The following is a 22,657-nucleotide window of genomic DNA, read 5'->3' as shown; positions in this document are numbered from 1 at the left end:
CCTACAGCTTAGAGCCCCCACATGGAAGTGCTCGGGGGCTGCTGTTCAGTGGACTGAGATCCAGGGAAATGTCTCTCCAATCCTGCTTAAAGATTCCTTCAAGATCCCTTCCTGAGGTAGTACTCACCTGTTCCAGACAACGTGAAGGCTTCGAGGCGTAGGCAGCGGGAACCATTCTGGGAAGCATACAGAGGGCGTTAAAAAATAAAATCAACCCGAAAACCCTGTTGCCAAATATACTGTTAAAATTCTAAATGCTCTTCTTGGCTTGGTATAAAAAAATGATTCAACTATCAGGTAGGCTAAGGTGATTTTTAAAGCCTCATCTCCTGCTGAATTTGTATGGTTTGGTGAAAGGTCACTATTATGGGTTGAATTATGTGCTCCCAAAATTCACATGTTGAAGTTCTAACCCCAACTACTTTAGAATATGATCTTATATGGAAATAGGGTCATTGCAGATGTAATTAGTTAAGATGAAAGCATTAGGGTGGGCCCTAATTCAATTTGACTCGCATCCTCCTAAAAAGGCAAAATGTGGACCCAGAAATAGACGTGCGTCAGAGAAGGTGAAGTGAAGAGACTCAAGGAGAAGACGACCATCAACAAGCAAAGGAGAGGGACCTGGAACAAATTCTCCCTCACATCCCTCCCACGGAACCAACCCTGCCAACATCTCAATTTCAGACTTCCCAGTCTCCAGATAAGACAATAAATTTCTGTTGCTTAAGCCACCCAGTTTGTGACTTTGTTACAGCAACTCTAGCAAACTAATACAGTCAACATATTCAGTAAAGTCAACAAACATTTGTTTAACATACACTGTGTGCAGAGCATGTACCAAGTGCTGGGAAGAATACAAAACAGATCAAAAGAAACCCCACTACCTCTGCAGAGCTTACAATTCATTTGGGAGAACAAGTATACGTGTATGAAATGTGATGAATAATGAGGCAGTCTTAAAGACTCAAAAGTGGTTAAAAAAAAAAAAAAAAGTCAGGGGAGCCAGGCGCGGTGGATCTTGCCTATAATCCCAGCACTTTGGGAGGCCCAGGCTGGAGGATTAGTTGAGACCAGGAGTTCAAGACCAACTTGGACAACACAGTGAGACCTGTCTCTACAACAACAACTGAGCCTGGTGGCATGTGTTTATAGTCCCAGCTACTTGAAAGGGTGAACTGGGAGGATCACCTGAGCCTGGGAGGTTGAGGCTGCAGTGAACCGTGATTGTGCCACTGCACTCCAGCCTGGGAGACAGAGCAAGACCCTGTCTCAAAAAAAAATAATAATAATAAAAATAAAAAATAAAAAAGTAAGGGGAACTAATTTTATATGTCACTTGTGATAAAAATGGAAGTGAATCCTGGCTTGAATATTCCAAAATAGGTGATAATAAAAATTGGAGCACTCTATAACATTTATATTTGGGTGTACGTGTTTCTGTGATTCTTAGTATTGATACCATTTAACCCAAACAAAAACCATCCTAAAAGGGAATGATTTATCATTCACTCAAGAAATACTAACTGAATGCTTCTTCTATGTAAGGGCTATAAGAGGAGCTGCGGGGGAGGCAAGCTGATGGATGCTGTTTATCAAATTTCCTTTATTGTCCACTCCAAATTGAGAAAATAATATTTCATCTCTCATTCAAAATGGTATTTCTGCCTTACATTTTTCTTAGGCCTGAAATGTAATTATTTTGTTTGTTAGTTTGTTTAGAGACAGGATCTCACCCAGGCTGGTGAGTATACTGGCATGATCATGGCTCATTGCAGCCTGGAACTCCTGGCCTCAGGTGATCCTCCCACCTCAGCCTCTGGAGTAGCTGGGATGACAGGCATGCACCACCACATCTTTTTTTTTTTTTTTAATTTATTTAGAGATGGGAGTCTCACTTTTTTTTTTGTCCAGGCTGGTCTCGAACTCCTGGCCTCAAGTGTTCCTCCCACCTTAGCCTCCCAAAGTGCTCAGATTACAGGCATGAGCCAATGTTCCCAACCATTATTTTGGTTTTAAAAATCTCTTCCTCCAGTTCCTATATAAATGGAATAAACCAAGGCTGTTCATCTCAACAAAGAATTTAATCATGGTTGGGCAAAAATTAATTTGATAATACTCATGTGTTCATGTTGGTACGCACATAGATCTGGAAGACTATTCACTAGATAGTGGTGGTGGTTATAGGGGCTAACCCTTTTTCCTTCTTTGCCCATTTTCTCAAACATTTTTGAAATAAACATATACAATATTATTTTGTAATTCCAAAAGGAAGTTCAATGAAAAAATTTGAATTTATAGTGCTAAGAGTTGCAGAGTGAAAGGAGTGATCGAAGAAAGCGACTTCAGCTGAGCTTTCAAGGTCAGGTGCAATCAAATGTGGACCTCTCTGCTGGCATTTTATAGTCCCAGATGGGCACTAAGGGAAGCACTTGTCTATACAGGTTATTTACCCTCTGTTCAGTATGATTTTGCCTAAGTTCAAAATAACCAGTAAAGATAAGAATATCTGGCATTTGTTTAGTATGTTTCTCTTCAAACCACTTTCTGCTGCCTATTTACAGCTCTTCCCTGGCCAAGCAAAATCAAAATATTTCCTCATTCAGTCATCTCCCAGTTTCAATCAACAAAATGAAATCTATTTCCATCCTTTCCCATTTTCTATTTTTCCCTTCTGAGAGGTCTATGTGCTGTGTTTTTGGCCTTCAATATTTTAATACTCTTTCTAACTTGAGTGGGGCTCTTGTGGCACGTGGGTTGGGGGTTACCTGACTTAGGGTTTCAATATGGACTCTGCTGCTTCAGTTTCGCTGAGACCTCATGTAAGATACTTTGACCATCCATGGCAACCCTCAGTTTTCTCTCTTTTTTTTCTGATTTTTTTAATTTAATTTTTTTTATTATTGTACTTTAAGTTCTAGGGTACATGTGCACAACATGCAGGTTTGTTACATAGGTATACATGCGCCGTGTTGGTTTGCTGCACCCATTAACTCATCATTTACATTAGGTATTTCTCCTAATGCTATCCCTCCCCCATCCCCACCCCACGACAGGCCCCAGTGTGTGATGTTCCCCGCCCTGTGTCCAAGTGTTCTCATTGTTCAATTCCCACCTATGAGTGAGAACATGCAGTGTTTGGTTTTCTGTCCTTGCAATAGTTTGCTCAGAATGATGGTTTCCAGCTGCATCCATGTCCCTGCAAAGGACATGAACTCATCCTTTCTTATGGCTGCATAGTATTCCATGGTGTATATGTGCCACATTTTCTTAATCCAGTCTATCATTGATGGACATTTGGGTTGGTTCCAAGTCTTTACTATTGTGAACAGTGTCACAATAAACATATATGTGCATGTGTCTTTATAGCAGCATGATTTATAATCTTTTGGGTATATGCCCAGTAATGGGATTGCTGGGTCAAATGGTATTTCTAGTTCTAGATCCTTGAGGAATCGCCACACTGTCTTCCACAATGCTTGAACTAGTTTACAGTCCCACCAACAGTGTAAAAGCATTCCTATTTCTCCACATCCTCTCCAGCATTTGTTGTTTCCTGACTTTTTAATGATCGCCATTCTAACTGGTGTGAGATGGTATCTCATTCTGGTTTTGATTTGCATTTCTCTGATGGCCAGTGATGACGAACATTTTCTCATGTGTCTGTTGGCTGCATAAATGTCTTCTTTTGAGAAGTGTCTGTTCATATCCTTTGCCTACTTTCTAATGGTTTTTTTTTTTTTGTAAATTTATTTAAGTTCTTTGTAGATTCTGGATATTAGCCCTTTGTCAGATGGGTAGATTGCAAAAATTTTCTCCCATTCTGTAGGGGCAACCTTCAGTTTTCTCAATGCAAATTGAAGGTGGTATTCACCTTGCAAGGATCCTGAAGCAAACCAATGAAATAATGAGTGCAAAATGCCTGCTCTGGACCATTAAACAAAATAAATCCTATCTGCTTTTCCTTCCTCTTTCCCTTCCTTTGAAAAGTTATGGGCAGTATAAACAATGCGTGGCCAGGCACTTGGACCCAGGACCCAAGTGAACCCACACTATGCCTCTTACCAGCTGTGTGACCTGACGATATTGCTTAACCTCACTGGGCCTCAGTTTTTCCACCTGCAGAAGAGTGATAGTAATAGTTTCTACTGCATAGGGTTGTGAAACTAGGATAGTAAATGTAATATAAATATTTCTTCACTCTTTGTCTCTTTTTTTCCTGCTTCTCTCCCTTTCTGACATGACAGCCCTCTCTCTCCCACTCAGGTGTTTCTGCCTTATTGTTAGTTCTCCTTGGAAACCTTCTCTAAATGTCTTCTACTAAAATTCTAACTTGCTCCAAGCCCCAGTTCCTCTAAGTCTGACTTGATTGCTTCTGAGTCCTCAGTGCAGGTCAGTGGTGTGTTTCTTAGCTTGGTAGTATGGTAACATGAACACAAACCCAAGCTCAAGTCTCCTTTTTTGCCACTTACGAGCTTTGAGACTTTAGGGAAATTGCTTAGCCTCTCTGATTAAATAATTGAGAAGTTTCGAAATCTGTAAAATGGGAATCATTTTCCAGTTGCTGGGAGAATTACAAAAGATTAAGCACGTGGCCTGTAGTAGGGGCTCAGTAAGTGTTAATCTCATTCCTTTTCTTCTTTTGGTTCTGACCTCTCATTTTGGAGAGGTTCTCAAAGGGAGTTGCACACTGGCATCGCCTGGAAACCTTTACAAGAAAGGAAACCCTGAGGTTTGATTCAACTAGCCTGGGAAGGGTCCAGACATTGGTTACTTATTGTACTGTTATTATGAGTTTCTTTTTGTTTTGGAAAGAGGTTCTCATTCTGTTGCCCAGCCTGGAGTGCAATGGCATGAGCATGATCACGGCTCACTGCATTCTTGACCTCCTGGTCTCAAGCCATTCTCCTGCCTCAGCCTCCTGAGTAGCTGGGACCATAAGTGCACACCACCACTTCTGGCTAATTTTTAAAATTTTTTGTAGAGATGGGGTGTCCCTATGTTGCCCAGGATGGTTTCAAACTCTGGTATCCAGCAATCCTCCAGCCCCAGCCTCCCAAAGTGTTAGGATTACAGGCATGAGCCACCATGCCTGGCCTGTTATTATGTCTTCAATGGTCTTCAGAATTTTCCAGTGACGAGCTAAGGCAGAGGACCTTTGGCCTAGCAAAGAGGGCAGGGTCTATCACTCACCAGCAACTCAACAAACACTTCTCTGAGGCTCATTTCCTCATCTGTAACAACTCAAATGAGGTTGTTGTAAGAATTTAATTAATCAATGTATATAAACGTTGCAGGACATAGTGTCTGACACATACTTAATATGTTTGTTCAGGGATGTGAGAGAGGAAGCATGACAAGGGAAAATTCAGTTCTCATAAATTCTGCCAGAAAAGGATGACCTGTAATAGTTGCCCCAGGGCCCCAGGAGTAACAACATTTTCTACTTGAGTCCATGTTTGGGGTAGCAGGATTGTGCTGACGCCCCCTCCCACCTCTATTTTGTAGCTACATTAGCTGAGACAGGAATGGATGTGTCCGGGTCAGTCAGGGAGCTGCTATTAAGCAGAAGCAAAGCCCGTCGCCTATTTGTGGCCTGCCCTCCCACTCAGGCAGATAACCTGAGGCTGAATGACCTTGCCTCTCTCCCATTGATTTTTCCCAGTAGGTAAGCTGTGAGCGATCAGTGAAAGAATGATCCACAAACAGATAGGCATTTCACACAGCACCATTTCAAGAGGAGTCTGGTTTCTCTGGCTTCAATAGACTCTAAAAATAATAGGTCTGGAGGTAGCTTGTTTCCCTTCTCCTTCCAAAGACAAGAGTAAATCATTAGACCCGATTTTTCTCCTTCTCATCCCTCTGCAGTTCTCTCTAAAAAGAGTTCTCATTTGAGTTCAATTGGAATTCGAGGCAGGAAAAGCAAAGTTGCAAAAGGAAAGTAATAAAGCAGAGCATTTAAATTTCCAAACTAAGTGGAGTGAAATCAAAATGAGGGCAGAACTGTTGCTACCACAGTAAAAATAGTCCATATTTCATAAATATTTAATAAAGCTCATTTCACAACGGAATTCAAGTCTGGTAACCTTCTTAGTCAACAGAGATTTGTTGATTGATTTAGTAAAACATCACTGCACCATTCTGAGTCTCAGCTCAAGGTAAAACATTTTCTAGTTACTATAGTCTTGCCACAATCACCCTAAGGTTATCTTATAGTGCTGTCTACTGAACTACACCTCTGGAATTTCCTGAATACAATGCATTCTTGAGATACCGTATATTTAAATAGTTGATAATGTTGTTAGCCTTATTTCACTATCTGAAGCAGTAACTTGAAAACTGCACCGCCAAAATCTGTAACTCTTTTTCTCCTACCTGCCCTTCACCCTCACCCCAAACACACACACACACACACACACACTCACTCATGCCCTCAGAACTGTTTGCTTCACTCTTCCTCAGGTAGCTGGCTTGTAAGTTTCTCTAGTATTTGGCTCAAGGCTTCCCAAGCTTTTTTTTTTTTTTTTTTTTTTTTTTGAGATGGAATCTTGCTCTGTCGCCCAGGCTGGAGTGCAGTGGCACGATCTTGGCTCATTTCAACTTCTGCCTCCTGGGTTCAAGAGATTCTCCTGCCTCAGCCTCCCGAGTAGCTGGGACTATAGGCACACACCACCACGCCTGGCTAATTTTTGTATTTTTGGTAGAGACGGGGTTTCATCATGTTGGCCAGGCTGGTCTTGAACTCCTGACCTCAGGTGATCCACCCGCCTCAGCCTCCCAAAATGCTGGGATTAAAGGCATGAGCCACCACACCTGGCCCTTCCCAAGCTTTAGAGTCCCCTTTGAGCATCATCAGGATGCTCTAAAAGCCAGTGTCCTCACTGAGGGTGCTCCTTGGCATTATTCAACCTTGGTCCTCCAACTCATGTTTGTAGCATATCACTTTTCTAATTGTGAATCAAAACTTTCTGTGGATTCTGAGAAAATATCCCATCCGCTAAAGCCTGTTCCTGAGGTCTCTGTAAAGGAAGGAGAGACTAGGCCTTGCTCCTGGTGGATGGAGAAGGTGGAGGGAATGGGCATAGTCAGGACTCTCCCCTCTCTTAGAGGCAGGGCCATGACTGAACTCTGTCTACTCCAACAAATGATTTTTGACCTGTGGCTTGATCATGCTTTTCAGTGAGTATTGTATTTAATGAGGCATCATTTGACATTGACCACTCCTTGTAGTCTCCACAAATATTGAAGGGCCACCACAGGCAGCCAATGAGCTCAGCATTGAGAATACACGGACACGGAACCCAGCCCTCTTCCAGTGAGTGCTGGCCATATGATTTCCACTGTATTGCTAGGATTACCTACTGGTCTCCTTTATCTCCTCTGGCTGTTCCTTCTCGGCTTCTAAAGACTCCCTTCCCTCTACCTAGTCCTGCAGTACTGGCCCCAAAGGGTTCCCTCATTGTCCTTTCTTCTTTCTCTACACACTCTCCCTTGGGCAACTAAATTCACACCTGAGGCTTTAAATACCGATTTAAAGCATGTGACTTCTCCTGTATTGTGGGGAAAAGCAAGAGAGATCAGATTGTTGCTATGTCTGTGTAGAAAGAAGTAGACATAAGAGACTCCATTTTGTTCTGTATTAAGAAAAATTCTTCTGCCTTGAGATGCTGTTCATCTGTGACCTTACCCCCAACCCCGTGCTCTCTGAAACATGTGCTGTGTCAAACTCAGGGTTAGATGGATTAAGAGTTGTGCAAGATGTGCTTTGTTACACAAATGTTTGAAGGCAGCATGCTCCTTAAGAGTCATCACCACTCCCTAATCTCAAGTACCCAGGGACACGAACACTGCGGAAGGCCGCAGGGACCTCTGCCTAGGAAAGCCAGGTATTGTCCAAGGTTTCTCCCCATGTGATAGTCTGAAATATGGCCTCGTGGGAAGGAAACGACCTGACCGTCCCCCAGCCCGACACCTGTAAAGGGTCTGTGCTGAGGAGGATTAGTATAAGAGGAAGGCATGCCTCTTGCAGTTGAGACAAGAGGAAGGCATCTGTCTCCTGCCGGTCCCTGGGCAATGGAATGTCTCGGTATAAAACCCGATTGTACGTTCCATCTACTGAGATAGGGAAAAACCGCCTTAGGGCTGGAGGTGAGACATGCGGGCAGCAATACTGCTTAACAAAGCATTGAGATGTTTACGTCCATGCATATCTAAAGAACAGCACTTGATTCTTTACCTTGTCTATGATGCAAAGACCTTTGTTCACGTGTTTGTCTGCTGACCCTCTCCCCACTATTGTCTTGTGACCATGACACATCCCCCTCTCTGAGAAACACCGACAAATAATCAATACATACTAAGGGAATTCAGAAGCCAGGGGGATCCTCCATATGCTGAACGCTGGTCCCCTGGGTCCCCTTATTTCTTTCTCTATACTTTGTCTCTGTGTCTTTTTCTTTTCCAAGTCTCTCGTTCCACCTAACGAGAAACACCCACAGGTGTGGAGGGGCGACCCACCCCTTCACTGTATTTCTAGGCTGGACTTTCGTACTCACAGTTTATATTTCTACTTGCTTTTTAGATATCTCCATTTTGTGGTTCCACAGATATCTTAATCTCAAAATGTTAAAACCTTATACTCATTACCTTCTCTATAAATCTGTTCCTTCCCCCTTTTGTTTCCTTTGAATAAAATAGCAAGGGTGGCCAGGCACAGTGGCTCATGCACTTTGGGAGGCCAAGCTCACGTCTCTCTTTAAAAACCATCCCTAGGGCAGGCATGGTGGCTTATGCCTGTAATCCCAGCACTTTGGAAGGCCGAGGTGCGTGGATCACTTGAGGTCAGGAGTTCAAGACCAGCCTGACCAACATGGTGAAACCCCCGTCTCTACTAAAAATACAAAAATTAACTGGGCATGGGGCCGCACGCCTGTTATCCCAGCTACTTGGGAAGCTGAGGCACGAGAATCACTTGAACCCTGGAGGTGGAGGTTGCAGTGAGCCAAGATTGCGCCACTGTACTCCAGCCTGGGTGACAGAGTGAGACTTCATCTCAAAAAATAAATAAATAAAACTATCCCTAAATTCCCCAAATTAAGAGGGCCGTTTCCCTAGTTCCTTCTTTTCTTTTATTTTCCTGTTCTTTCTTGTCATATCACAGCCAAGTCCAAGATTTCCCTAGTTTCTTAAAGATCCCCAGGCAATGCTGCTGTAGTATACTTCCCACATTGTATTATTTATTTATTTTCCCCTCTAGACTATATTCCTGGAAGGCAGGTACCAGTGTCATATTTATTTTTTACTCTCTCAGTCCCTAGTACCTAGCATTCAATACATATTTGCTGAATAAATAAGAAGTAGATGGTTGGATGAAAAATAAAAATGAAATAAATATATTAAACCTTACTTTTAAAACGTTAAAGTAACTCAGGTGAGCCCAACGTTAAAGTAACTCAGGTGAGCCCACTTGTGTACCTGCTCTGTTTATGTGTTTTTTTTTGTTTGTTTGTTTTGTTTTTTTTCTGAGATGGAGTCTCACTCTGTTGCCCAGGCTAGAGTGCAGTGTCATGATCTTGGCTCACTGCAGCCTCTGCCTCCTGGGTTCAAGTGATTCTCCTGCCTCAATCTCCTGAGTAACTGGGATTACAGGTGCCTGCCACCACACCTGGCTAATTTTTGTATTTTTAGTAGAGATGGGGTTTCACCATGTTGACCAGTCTGATCTCGAACTCCTGACCTCAAGTGATCCGCCCGCCTCAGCCTCCCAAAGTGCTGGGATTACAGGAGTGAGCCACCACACCCAGCCCCAGCTGTGTTTTACAGAGCTTGATGGTGCAAAGCACTGGCCATAAACATGGAGAAGGAGGCTCTGGTTTGAGCTATTTACATGTTATTTGGCACCTTGAGGCCTCTTTTATTCTTCAACTTGGAAGGAACTTTTATTTTTTAACAGTAAGAAAATTTATTTATTATTTTTTAATTAATAAATTAAAATTGTATATATTCTTGGGGTTTTACTTTAGAAAAAATACTTTTTACCTGCTTTCACTCACTTGCAATTTTTCCTAATCTTAATTACTTTAAGATCATCTACTCCTCCCTCAATAAAAACTAATAATTGACACCAAATAAATTAAAGATGAGAAAACTAAAAATAAATGTAGAAACTAGAAGCAACCGTTAATGAAGATCAAAGTGGCTGTGTATCTAAATTAATTTCACTGACGGATTTGGGGGACGGGTTAATAAAGATGTTAATAGTAACTCCCCAGGAGCTTTTGGCAGCGCTCCAGAAGTGAGACAGTAATGAGCCCAATTGAGGTTCATAGATTCAGTGAACGCCAGTGGCTTCATTAGCTGTAGCGAGGGAGGCTGCTGGAGTCCCAGGGTAGGAACTCCACTCAGATTACACTCCTGAAATATGTTGCCAGGCTCACAGATTCTAAAATCAAGTCTGGGTGGAAAGACATAATCATTTTGAAATGAATCTGCAAAAGTTTATGGCCAGTCCCCAGTCTAGGGCACTGTTTTAATTACCAAATCATTGTATCTGCCCTTTGATAATTAAGGTAAAGTGGAATACGGCTATGACCCCCTTGGAGTCCAACAGATGTGGATATTCTAGGTCACCCCCTTCCTGGTTAGGTGACCCTAGGCAAGTCACATACCTCTCTCAAAGCCTCAGCTCTCTCATCAATAAAGTAGGGATTACAACATTGTCTCTATCTGATAGGGCTGTTGTGATTCAAAGTAAAGTAAAATATGTAAAGTGTCTAGCTCATAGTTAGTCCTCAATAAATCGTAATTATTATTACCATTAATAAGGTGAATAATAACTTACATGTTCTTCTTTGCAAAGCAGACAATAAGAATTATTTAGAGTCCAAGAGGGTGCAATTGGAACTAGAACTCAGGTTTTCTAACTCTTAGTCACTGATTTCATTTCACAAATATCTACTGACTACTTATTATGTGCCAGGTAGGGGGCTTATGTAAAATACTAGAAGCACTAGAAGTGGTCAGGTGTGCTCTGTACAAAACTTCAGCACTCTTTCCACTATACCATGTTTGGGTGAAATTAACAATGGTAACACTAATGTTGTCTGTGATTTAGTAGCGCTTACTGGATACCCCTTATGTAGCATGTAGATGACAAGAATTCTCCCAGGGAAAGGCCCTGTGGGCATAGAGTGGGCAGACATATCACTGCAGTCCAGGTGCGGGGAGCAGAATGGACCCATCACCAAATAAGAACAACCTTAACAGGTGCACAACTGACTTCGGTAGGCGTTTGAAAACTGAAAGTCAGCTCTTAGGATGTGCGGATTCAGGCAAGGTTTAGGCCATGCAAGTAAAAACAAAAGTCAGTTCTGGTGCCTGGAGGTATTTCTGACCTCTAGAAGGGAACCAAGATTTCTAAGGGAGCAGAGATAGCATCAGTTCTCACACACCTGTCACTGGGTCTGAACCATGGCAAGTCACTGAGCAGCTGAACTTCCACACTGTGTAAAAAACCGAATGGAGGCAGTGGCTCACACCTGTAATCCCAGCACTTTGGGAGGCTGAGGCAGGTAGATCACTTGAGGTCAGGAGTTCGAGACCAGCCTGGCCAACATGGTGAAACCCTGCCTCTACTAAAAATACAAAAATTAGCTGGGTTCAGTGGTGTGCACCTGTATTCCCACCTACTCGGGAGGCTGAAGCAGGAGAACTGCTTGAAGCCAGGAGGCGGAGGTTGCAGTGAGCTGAGATTATGCCACTGCACTCCAGCCTGGGTGACAAGTGAGACTTCATCTCAAAAAAAAAAAACAAAAGAAAAACAAAAAAACAACCAAAAAAAAAAAAAAAAAACCGAATAGGAACTTTTATTGAGCACCTAGTAAAAGTTAGGCACTATAGCAGATGCAATTCAATATCATTTATTTTTCAGACTCATCCTGCAAAATGAGACAGAGGGATACAACATGATTAATGAAAGGAGAACAAGGTTTGGATGCAGATTTCACCCATTTCCAATAAGTATACACCTCTGTGTGAGCCTAGGAGAAAGCCTCTCTTTCCTCATCTGTAGAATTGGGCTACTCCACCCAGCATCGATCTTGGCAGGCTGTAATAGGATTAGCAACTGTCTATGTTCTGTGTCTGGCACATAGGAAGCACTTTTACAATGATAGGATTTCTCCCATTTTGCAGATTAGGGAACTAGGAAATAAGTAACTTCCTCAAGTTACCCCAGATAATAAAAGGGGGAGCTTGGACTTACAGTTCCATATGAATTGATGCCTGCAGTTACAGCCTCTTTTATCAATATCTTTCCCCTTAGTTCAACCCACTGAATAACTCCCTTAGCTAATAGCCCATGCAACTAGGCTGATGCCAACCCAGATGCAGACCTTAGCTTGTGCTCACAGCAAACACAGAGACTTGCTCAGAACTCTTTGAGCCCAAAGCAGAATAGCTCTTTATCATCCCAGTGGGGACAAGGATCATTTTAATCATCTTCTGTCTCACAGTGGTTTCAGATGCAGTGAAGCTCTCACACTGGATTTAAGGTCAAAATAAGACATTCCTAGAACAAGGCTGCATTGCTGCAGTACAATGCTGTCCGATGTCAGTATGCCATCCATGCTGTTTCTTGCTTCCACCTGGTGGTCAGAAGTTGATAAAGCAAGCGTACTGAAAAACAACTGGGCGTCCCTTGGCCTGTCGCTTATGGTACATCTGATTCTGGTCCCTGCAGGGCTTTTAGTATCGCTTTCCTGCCGTTTGATTTTCATTACGTTCTTCTAGTGGAAAAACTTCCCACGTGCACTGTTCTTTCCTGGGACTAAAAAAACCAGGATAATCCCGGATGCTTCCCTGCAGCTGAGCTCATGTCACAAATCAGGCATGATTTTCAGCAGATATTTCTTTAAAAGTTTGAAGGCCTCTGTGGACTCTATTCCCTTCTCTATGGGAACAAGCATCAAAGAGACAGGAATAAAATGCTTTGCACGCACATCAGGAACTAATTGCCAATTTGGCAAATGCATTGACTAATGTCATGCACTGTTATTTCTAAATCCTCTCCTGTCCTTGACCCCCAGTATCTAGATGTAAACTTGGAACCATTAGTGGAGAAGGATAAAGTCTTCTGGTGCCTCAAATGGAATTGAGAGGGATTTAAACTCAGCGCTTTTGAGTGTGGTGAAATGAACCCAGCAGTACATTAATGCTAGGATTTGAACTCACACAGCGTGAGCGCTTTCAAAAACCGTGTTTAAGGAAGCAAACAGAGCTATGACAGACCCTTTCAGTGGAGCAAAAGGAGTTGGATGAAACAATCAATGACACATTAAAAACCACAACTGGGCTGCAATCATGTAGGCAGGAAAAAAAGTTTCTCTTTATCGCAGGATCTTTGCATCTAATGAGATGGTGACTGGACAACCTCCAGAGGAGTAAGGCCTCCGTTTACTTTAGTTGAGAAATGTCTAAATATTTAGTTGATTCTCTTAAAAGCTCTACATGATTCTGTAGCAAACTGATTTCTAAGGCATGATCTTATCAGCTCTGTATTACCATTGGAACATCTATTTAAAGGGAATTTGAAAAAGAAAAATCAGAAAATATTATTAAAAATACAAATGTTAACTTTTTCTCTCTCAAAATTAACTATTTTTAATACCCTTCAGATGCTTAGTTTAGGACCAATACCTTTCCAGCTACTACTTTCTCTTAATTGGTTCTAAATTGAGAGAACCCTCGATTGGGCTCCCAGCTGGGCTCCCAAAAATTGTACCGGCTGAATTCAAAGTTTGGGGGTGCTTATGACTACTTTGAATGAAATGGAAAGGAATGGAAATCTCATCCAGAATAGTATTCTCTGCTTCTTGTATATTCTTCATTTCTATTGGTTCTGATGGTGAAACCTACACTGTATGGTTTGGCATAGCCACTGCCCAGTGCTTGAGTCTCCAAAGGGGAGTGGCTCCTGAGTGCATTTTCATGGGAGTGGTAGGGAGAGCTAAGAAGGCTAAAGGAACTTTGTAAAAATGTCTCGAGAGGTTCGCCATTTGAATGCACAGTACTGTCTTCTACTAGCAGATTTTAGCCAAGACCAACATTCAATTTGCTTTAAGTTTCTAGGATCTTCAGCACCACAACTCCTGTCCATTCTAGCTACAGCATCCACTGGGGCTTTAAGCTCTTCCAACTTTCTGATAGCACAATCCCCTCCAGCTTGCGGTTCTTTATTGCTTCCTGTGGAGTATTATTAAGGCTCACCAAACTCTCTCCCCTCCCCCACTGCAGGAGGCCCTCGCAGCCCCGTCCCGCCAGCTTGATTAATGTGTCTTGGCTAATTGTGTGAAAGACGGCAGCCCTTTAGCAAGTGTGACCAGTTTATTGTTCAGCCAATCACGGGCGCCTCAGTTAGCATGTGAAAAGGGGGTGTGCAGCCAGAGGAGGGTGAGTGTTCTGGCGGCTGAGTCAAAGGAGGAGCGTTTTGGGGGGTCACAGAGCAACACCCACTTCTTTGAGGGGATGTTACTATGCTCTACTAAACCTGTAAACCTCTTACTCAAAACACTTTTTTTCTCCTCCCTCTTTTTTCAAGATTTATTTTTTTTCCCTTGGTGAAAGCAGGCAAGACACTGGGTACTCTGCAGATGGAGTTCACGTTCCAGGGTTTTTAATATTTCACTTTTATATTTCTGTTAGAGAATGATCCTGCTGAGAGTCTGGGAATCCATGCTCGTCAGAACCCCCTCACTGACACTTGGATATATTGCTCTGAAAGCTATCCCAGGAGAAAAGATTAAACAAAAAAAGCGCCTACTTTTCAAAGCCTACTTTTCAATCTGCCCACATCAAAATAAGACAACTGGCCCTTTGAAGTGGAGGACACAGAGTTCTCAGCCAGCTTGCTTAAAACGGGGAGTGGGGGAGACAGAAAGGAAGGAAGGAAGAAAGGAAGGGAGGGAGGGAGTGAAAGAGAAGGAAGGGAGGGAGGGAGTGAAAGAGAGAGAAGGAAGGAAAGGAGGGAGGGAAAGAGAGAGAGGAAGGAAGGAAGGGAGGGAGGGAGGGAAAAGCAAGTTTCCAAAATTATACAACCCTCTTACCTTGCCCAGGTTTAATCAGGCACTAGAATCTGAATTGATGGCTAGAAAACTTACAACCCTGCTCATCAAAGCTCCAAGAAAACAGTTAACTGTCAGAGAAATCTGGCCGCGTCAGCATCAGGTGACTTTTTAAAAGCTGTACAAACGGAAACTTTGCTGTCCTCGTAAAGGTGTTCAGATAAGGCCTAGAAATGGCGGCATGGGTGTAGATGGACACTGGATGGTTCTCCCAAGTTCCGGACAATTGGACTCCCTCAAAATTGGATTGGCTGATTCAAAGTTTGGGGGCTCCTAGGACTACTTAGAATGAAAAGGAAAGGAATGGGAAGCTCATCCAGAATGCTGTTGACACAGTGCTCATCTGTGACACTTTCCTGGCCCCCAGCTTGTCTTCTGCTCCCCTTAATCATTGACATTCAAGTGTGTAGAAGCCACAGCAGCTCAGGGATGGAGATGGGTAGGGGGTGGCTCAAAAGGAACTTATTGACTCACGTAAGAGGATGTTCCTGAAATGCAGATGTTGAAGACCCTTTTAAAACACAGTCCTTGGGATTGAGTTATCAATAATACTGATCCCATGTCAGATGGCCCAAGATAAGCTGGACTTTTAAGATATCCAAATCCAGGTTTAGACATCATGGCTATGGCTAAGGTTCCAACTCCCTTTGCTCCATAAGCTCAGACTGGCCCACAGCCACAAACTCTCCAAGCCATGGAAGCAGGGCTCACAAATGAGCACCCCAGTAACAAAGAGAACTGGTGAAAGAGTGTGGGTGAATGAATCCAAACCCAAACACTAGAGATCCAAGAATGCACCCTCTCCATCTGTGTAGCCCCAGCACACGGCACAGCACCTGGCAGATAGTAGGTGCCTGAAAATTTTTGACTTATTTGAATTAAATTGAAAACTTAAAAGAAAACCAATGGATGATGAGCCCTATGGATGTTGGGCCTGGAGACTTTTCTTCTTATATAGAAAAATTGCACATTGTTTTGAAACAACAGAAAATTTTAAAAAATGTAACATATTTTCTGTGTTTTATTGGAACCCAGTTATCTTATTAAGCACACAATCTGGCAGGGAAGCACTTTGGCCAAGTTTCTATGACTATTGCTCTCACCAAGACATTTTGTATTAAGGATCACTGTTGATTGCCTGGACCAACCTGAAACCCAAATGTCTGAAGTTTGGGGGAGCAGCATATGCTCACCACAGTAGCTTTGTATTGGCATCATCCAAATCGTTTCCTACAATTCATCTGTGACTCTAAACTTCTGCTGGCATCCTCAGTTAGGAAGCTGAGGGAAAATAGAGAACAGAGTGGACAGGGAGAAGTACAGGCAGGGCAGGAAAAGATGAGACCCACGTTCTCCTGGAAACCATGGCAACTGGAGATAGGAGCAATTTGCAGACTGGACCACAGCTCCACAAGGAACTTGTTCTTTTTTCTCTATCTCAGACCAATGGAAATAAGCACTATTCCAAGCCCTGTGACCACAGAGTGGCATTTTTCTCAGGTGTTAAACTCTAGAAAGATAGTTAGAAATCATAAACCATTTGCAAATGATTTTAAGGCCTTTTAGCAATGGATGTAACCATTCACAAAGCAGCTGAAAGGACTTTACAGTTAGTCTTTAGCTTACTGTAGGGCTTCCATAATCCTGGTGGTTCAAGATGCCTGATCCCTATGGATACCTGTAAGCAAAAGTATTGGATACTAAAGAAAAGAAGAAAAAGAGTCCTCAGCTCCCTATGTATTTTATTTTCTTCTTTAATCACATTTTAACTCTACCTACAATTTCTTGCTCTCAGGAAACCCTTCCAGGATAATCTCATACCAAAGATAGTAAGGACAACAGGCCAGGCGCAGTGGCTCATGCCTGTAATCCCAGCATTTTGGGAAGCTGAAGCAAGTGGATCACCTGAGGTCAGGAGTTCGAGACCAGCCTGGCCAACATGGTGAAACCTCATCTCTACTAAAAATACAAAAAATTAGCTGGGCATAGTGGCGGGTGCCTGTAGTCCCAGCTACTTGGGGAGGCTGAGGCAGGAGAATTGCTTGAACCTAGGAGGCAGAGGTTGCAGTGAGCCGAGATCGTGCCACTGCACTCCAGCCTGGGCGATAAGAGCAAAACTCCATCTCAAAAAAAAAAAAAAAAAAAAAAAGTTAGTAAGGACAACAATTTGGGAAGATTTAATTTTTAGTAATGGAACAATGTAAGACCATAAAGACTAGAAAAATCTGGCTTGGAGCATATCCACCCTAATCTTGTCCTTATCTGTACCTTTCTACCTCCCTTTTAACCCTGCCCGTGAGAGCTCAGCTTTGGCATGGTCTTTATTTGCTTCTTCAGCTTCTAATATGATCCTTCATCTTGTAGTTCAGTGCCTGTCTCCTCCCTTCTGTCTCAACATCTTTGAAGTGACTACTGCTTAATCTGATCCCTCTGATGTGGCCTTGCGACAACTTCTCAAAGAATTCCCCCATGGATAACACTTCTAGCACTTCTAAATCCATCCCAGAAGCCAGTCTTGAAAGACGAAATGTGTGAGAGACAATGACCAAGTGTCAGGTTTACAGGCAGTGAATGAACTCTTAGTAAGTATAACCTAGGGACAGCTTACTTGGCATGTCCTAGGCCTAGCAAACCTCTACCTCTGTTCTGTTGCATTAGCTTTCTTTTTATACGTATGAAATTCAACACTAATCAATAAACTTATGACAGTCAGGGGGCCCCAAAAGTGAGCCCATCTTTTGAGTTGTTCTTTTGAGCCATTGGGTATTTGACAATGGATGTGGAATCCACAGTAATAGTCATTTCAAATTCTATTCAGCTTGCTACTTGTGTTTTACAGAGCTGGGGAACTGGTCTAACCTCAACTACTCTTTCAATGTCTTCCTCATACAAAGATTAGTCAGGGAGTATATGAATGCAGAAATTCCTCTACACCCATCTTTGGGGCTGAGTTCACAATACAAGAACTCCCTGTTAGCATCGCCAATGCTGTCCTTACATTACTAATTATCAGAGTATTCAGAAGCTCAGATCAATATTACCTGGATTGTAGTTAGGTAGCTTGGAGACTCCCGGCCAAGTATCCTCTGTAGGGACTCCCAGCACCTATATAAAGCCAAACAAAGAAAAAGAAAGGTGAGATGGGGAGATGAGGTGGATGGAAGAGGTATGGAGACATGCAGGACAGATCAAGGAAGAACAGGGAAGAGTCAGATGTATGTGCCATTGCATGACACCAGCTGATGTATCGAGCAAGAAACTTGAGTGTTTCCAACGTTTGTGGTTTCTTGGGCAAAACTGTAATACATTCCTACGGTCCCGGGCCTGCATTCTTACTGACTCACTTGTTCTGAGGCAGATCATACAGCCTTGCTCGAAGTCATGTTCTCATCACTGAACATTTACTGCATGATTATCATGCATTAGGACACCATGTTGGGAGCTAGGGATATAAAGAAGCAGGAGTGACTGTCTCTTTGCCTTACATCAGATGACCACATGTATATTGACAGGAGACTCTTGACAGCTTAAATTATGCCTCAACATGGGTATTCAGCTGTTCCCCGATGTGCTCAAATTAAAAAGGATTCAGATTACTGACCTTCAGGCAATGGAATGTTGGCTAAAGATGACCCCAAAACTAACTCTAGTCTTTTCTATTACATTCATCTCATCTGCTTGTTTTCTCTGTAACTAGCAGCTTGGACTATGGTATTTGGTTTTTCACTGGTGGATTGTCATGGAAACAACATCACTTGAAAAAGGGCTGGTCTATGCTTTGAATTACCGATTTTTTTTTTTTTTTTTTTTTTTTTGAGACGGAGTCTCGCTCTGTCGCCCAGGCTGGAGTGCAGTGGTGCGATCTCGGCTCACTGCAAGCTCTGCCTCTCAGGTTCACGCCATTCTCCTTCCTCAGCCTCCTGAGTAGCTGGGACTACAGATGCATGCCACCATGCCTGGCTATTTTTTTTTTTTTTTTTGTATTTTTAGTAGAGACGGAGTTTCACTGTGTTAGCCAGGATGGTCTCAATCTCCTGACCTCGTGATCCGCCCACCTCGCCCTCCCAAAGTGCTGGGATTTCAGGCATGAGCAACTGTGCCCAGCCTTGAATAACCAATTTAAAGCCCCAGTTTTTAGTTAAGATGTATGAAAATAGCCTTTTGGAGTACAAAGCCAAAACAGCTCAGACTTTGGATGAAGCCAGCACCATGAGTTCCCTGGTAGGCATTACCTTAGTATTTTTTTTTTAAGAATAATCATAAAAGCCCATAGACAGTTATATATGGGAGCCAGAGTAACATTGTTCTTGTGAAATACTAATAAAACACTAGTAGCTTTCATTACACTACTACAGTATAACTTTTCTTAGAAGCATATCTCACTATAACTCTTTTTAGAAACATCTCTTACAGAAAGAGTCTAGCGAATCCATCTGTAAAATGCTGGTTATAGATACTGGTCCAATTATTATGGCAGGGAGTCAATTGCCCAACAATGACTAAATATAATCAATGAAGAATCCAGAATCTTAATATCTATCAGCTTGTTGACTAGGACTCTGGCTGAGAGGTGTACTTTTTGGCATATGTTAAGCTTATCTTTAAACAAAAGACACTGAAGTACTATTTTCCCTCAAATAATAAAAAATCATGCCACCCAGTAAAATCTTCCTTCTTTGATCCATTCCCTAAACAAACTGAAAAGTGACTGAGAGGATTATAGGCTTTTCCTATCAACCACCCTGAGCCCAAGGGAACACTAAGAATCCTGGAATCCATTTTGAAAAACCAACTGGACTAATTCTTCTTTTGTAGGAGAAGGCCAGGGGACAGGAAGCTAATTCTTTTTTAACCTACCATCTTATGTATTTGCACAGATGCATGTGTAAACAAGTGGGTGTGAGTAACATGTACCCATACATCCTCTGTTGGCTGGCAAAGTGCAGTGAAAAGAAAGCAAAGATAATGAAGAGAAAACAATAGAAGAAATAGGTAACAACCACTATCATGTTTTCTCTAAGGTGAAAGTTACCAGATGGTTGGTTACTTTGTATGATATTTAACTAAAGCCAAAAAAATGGATACTAAAAAAAATTTTTTTAATCTTGTGTTCAAAGCTTTAAGCTTGAGATTTTAAAAGTTTAAACAAAAATTCAATATACTTTATTTGGAAATTTGATCTCAGTTTCTATTTGAAAGTTATTGAATTCTTTTTCACTTGAGAAAATTACTAAATCTCTCCTTCACTGTCTGGGAAACTGAAAACCAAAAATTGTTGTTCTACTCCCTCCCTGAAGGCTCTTAAAAGGCAGCCAGTGAGTGCTATGTTTCAGACCACAGTGGTCCGGAGGGGCTGTTTATCTGCCTTTGTTGGAATGGAAACTAAAAGCATTTTGATTAATGGATTCAAAGTTTGCATAGTTTATTCTGATTTTAGAACTAAATCCAGGATTATTTATGAAAAACACTTATTTAAAATTAGTTTTTAAAATTGATCAGAAAGTGGTGACAGCTATTATTTAGATGTAAACACACACACTACAGGCACTTCAGAAAAATAGTAAAATAAAGATTCAGGACTTCTCAATGTGTTTTTATTCCTAAGAGTGAGATCTCAGGATAAATATAGAACAAATTATGGTTACAGGTTAGGAGATTTAGAATGGACCCATTGCTTTCAGAGATGCACTTCCGACATCAAATATCACAGATTCTGAAGTAGCTTTCCTGTTTTCATCTGTGTAGGCTACGTTTAGTAAAATACAAATTCAGGAACTATTTATAATCTGTATAATTTTCTAACCTGCTTATAGGCAACAAATGTGAAAATAGACAAATGGGAATAAATAAAGCTAAAAAGTGTCTTCACAGCAAAGGAAACAATCATTAGAGTGAAGAAACAACCTACAATGGGAGAAAATATTTGCAAGCCATACATTTGATAAGGGGTTAATATCAAAAATATATAAGGAACTAAATAGCAAGAAGACAACCCCATTAAACAGTGGGCAAAGGGCCAGTCACAGTGGCTCGCGCCTGTAATCCCAGCACTTTGGGAGGCCGAGGCGGGCGGATCACCAGAAGTCGAGAGTTCGAGATCAGCCTGGCTAACATGGTGAAACCCTGTCTCTACTACTAAATACACAAAATTAGCTGGGTGTGGTGGTGCACACCTGTAATCCCAGCTACTCGGGAAGCTGCGGCAGGAGAATTGCTTGAACCCAGGAGGCGGAGGTTGCAGTGAGTCAGGATCAAGCCACTGCATTCCAGCATGGGCAACAGAGTGAGACTCGGTCTCCAAAAAAAAAAGTGGGCAAAGGACTTCTTATGGTTTAAATGTTTGTATTCTCTTCATAATTCATGTTGAAACTTTATCCCCAATGCAACAGTATTAAGAGGTGGGGACTTTAGCGTGTGATTAGGACACAAGGACAGAGATGAATGCCCTTATAAAGGAGCTAGAGGGAATCAGTCAGGCCCATTTGCTCTTCTACCCTTCCACCGTGTAAGGACACAGCATTTGTCCTCTCTGGAGGATGCAGCGACAAGGCACTAACTTGGAGACCAAATCTCTCACTGGACAACAGCCTACAGTGCCTTGATCTTGGACTTTCCAGCCTCTAGAACAGTGAGAAATAAATTTCTGTTCCTTTTTTTTTTTTCGAGATGAAGTCTCACTCTGCTGCTCAGGCTGGAGTGCAGTGGAACGATCTTGGCTAACTGCAACCTCCTCCTCCTGGGTTCAAGCAATTCTCCTGTCTCAGCCTCCCAAGTAGCTGGGACTACAGGTACACACCACCAAGCTCAGCTAGTTTTTGTATTTTTAGTAGAGATGGGGTTTCACCATATTGACCAGGCTGGTCTTGAACTCCTGACCTCAGGTGATCCACCCGCCTTGGCCTCCCAAAGTGCTGGGATTACAGGCGTGAGCCACTGCGCCCAGCCAATTTCTGTTCTTTATAAAATGCCCACTCTAAGGGATTTTGTTATGGTAGCAGGAATGGACTAAGATCCTCAATACACATTTCTCAAAAGATGACCTACAAATGGCCAAGAGATATATGAAAAAATGCTCGATATCATTAATCATCAGACAAATGAAGGCTAGGACCATGGTGAGATATCGCCTCATAACTATTATCAAAAAGATGAAAGAGGTGTTGGCAAGAATGTGGAGGAAAGGGAACATTTGCACACTGATGGTGGGCATGTAAATAGTACAGCCATTATGGAAGATGGTATGGAGGTTCCTCAAAATATTAAAAATGGAACTACCATATGATCCAGCAATCCCAATACAGGGCATGTACCCAAAGAAATGAAGTTAGTTTGTTATCTACAGTCCCATGTTCATTGAATGCAGTTTTGTTACTGCATCTGTAGTTTCCTGCTCTGTGGACAAAGTGAGAAAGTAATCACATTCAGCAGCTGTGTTATCATTTATACCACTGTGTCTCAAGCAGGTTAGAAAATTATTATTTTTTCTCTTTCCAGCATAGTACCTAGCCCATTGTGAGTCCTAAAGAGTGATCAGGCCT

The 22,657-nt window shown here is 42.2% G+C and overlaps 1 protein-coding gene across 1 annotated transcript in view; it reads right to left on the bottom strand.

Moving 5' to 3' along the window:
* CDK15 (cyclin dependent kinase 15) overlaps nucleotides 1-22,657 on the bottom strand; it is a 96,077-nt gene that overhangs the window by 22,985 nt on the left and 50,435 nt on the right. The window contains exons 11-12 of the mRNA XM_063647801.1: nucleotides 18,161-18,224; nucleotides 128-176 (exon numbers count right to left, since the gene is read on the bottom strand). Coding sequence (XP_063503871.1) covers nucleotides 128-176; nucleotides 18,161-18,224 — 113 coding nt within the window. The remainder of the gene's footprint in view (nucleotides 1-127; nucleotides 177-18,160; nucleotides 18,225-22,657) is intronic.

The sequence above is a fragment of the Pongo pygmaeus genome, chromosome 11 (genome assembly GCF_028885625.2).
Source record: "Pongo pygmaeus isolate AG05252 chromosome 11, NHGRI_mPonPyg2-v2.0_pri, whole genome shotgun sequence".
NCBI lineage: Eukaryota > Metazoa > Chordata > Mammalia > Primates > Hominidae > Pongo > Pongo pygmaeus.
The sequence above is the reverse complement of the archived record's forward strand: the minus strand, read 5'-3'. Positions and strand labels throughout refer to the sequence as shown.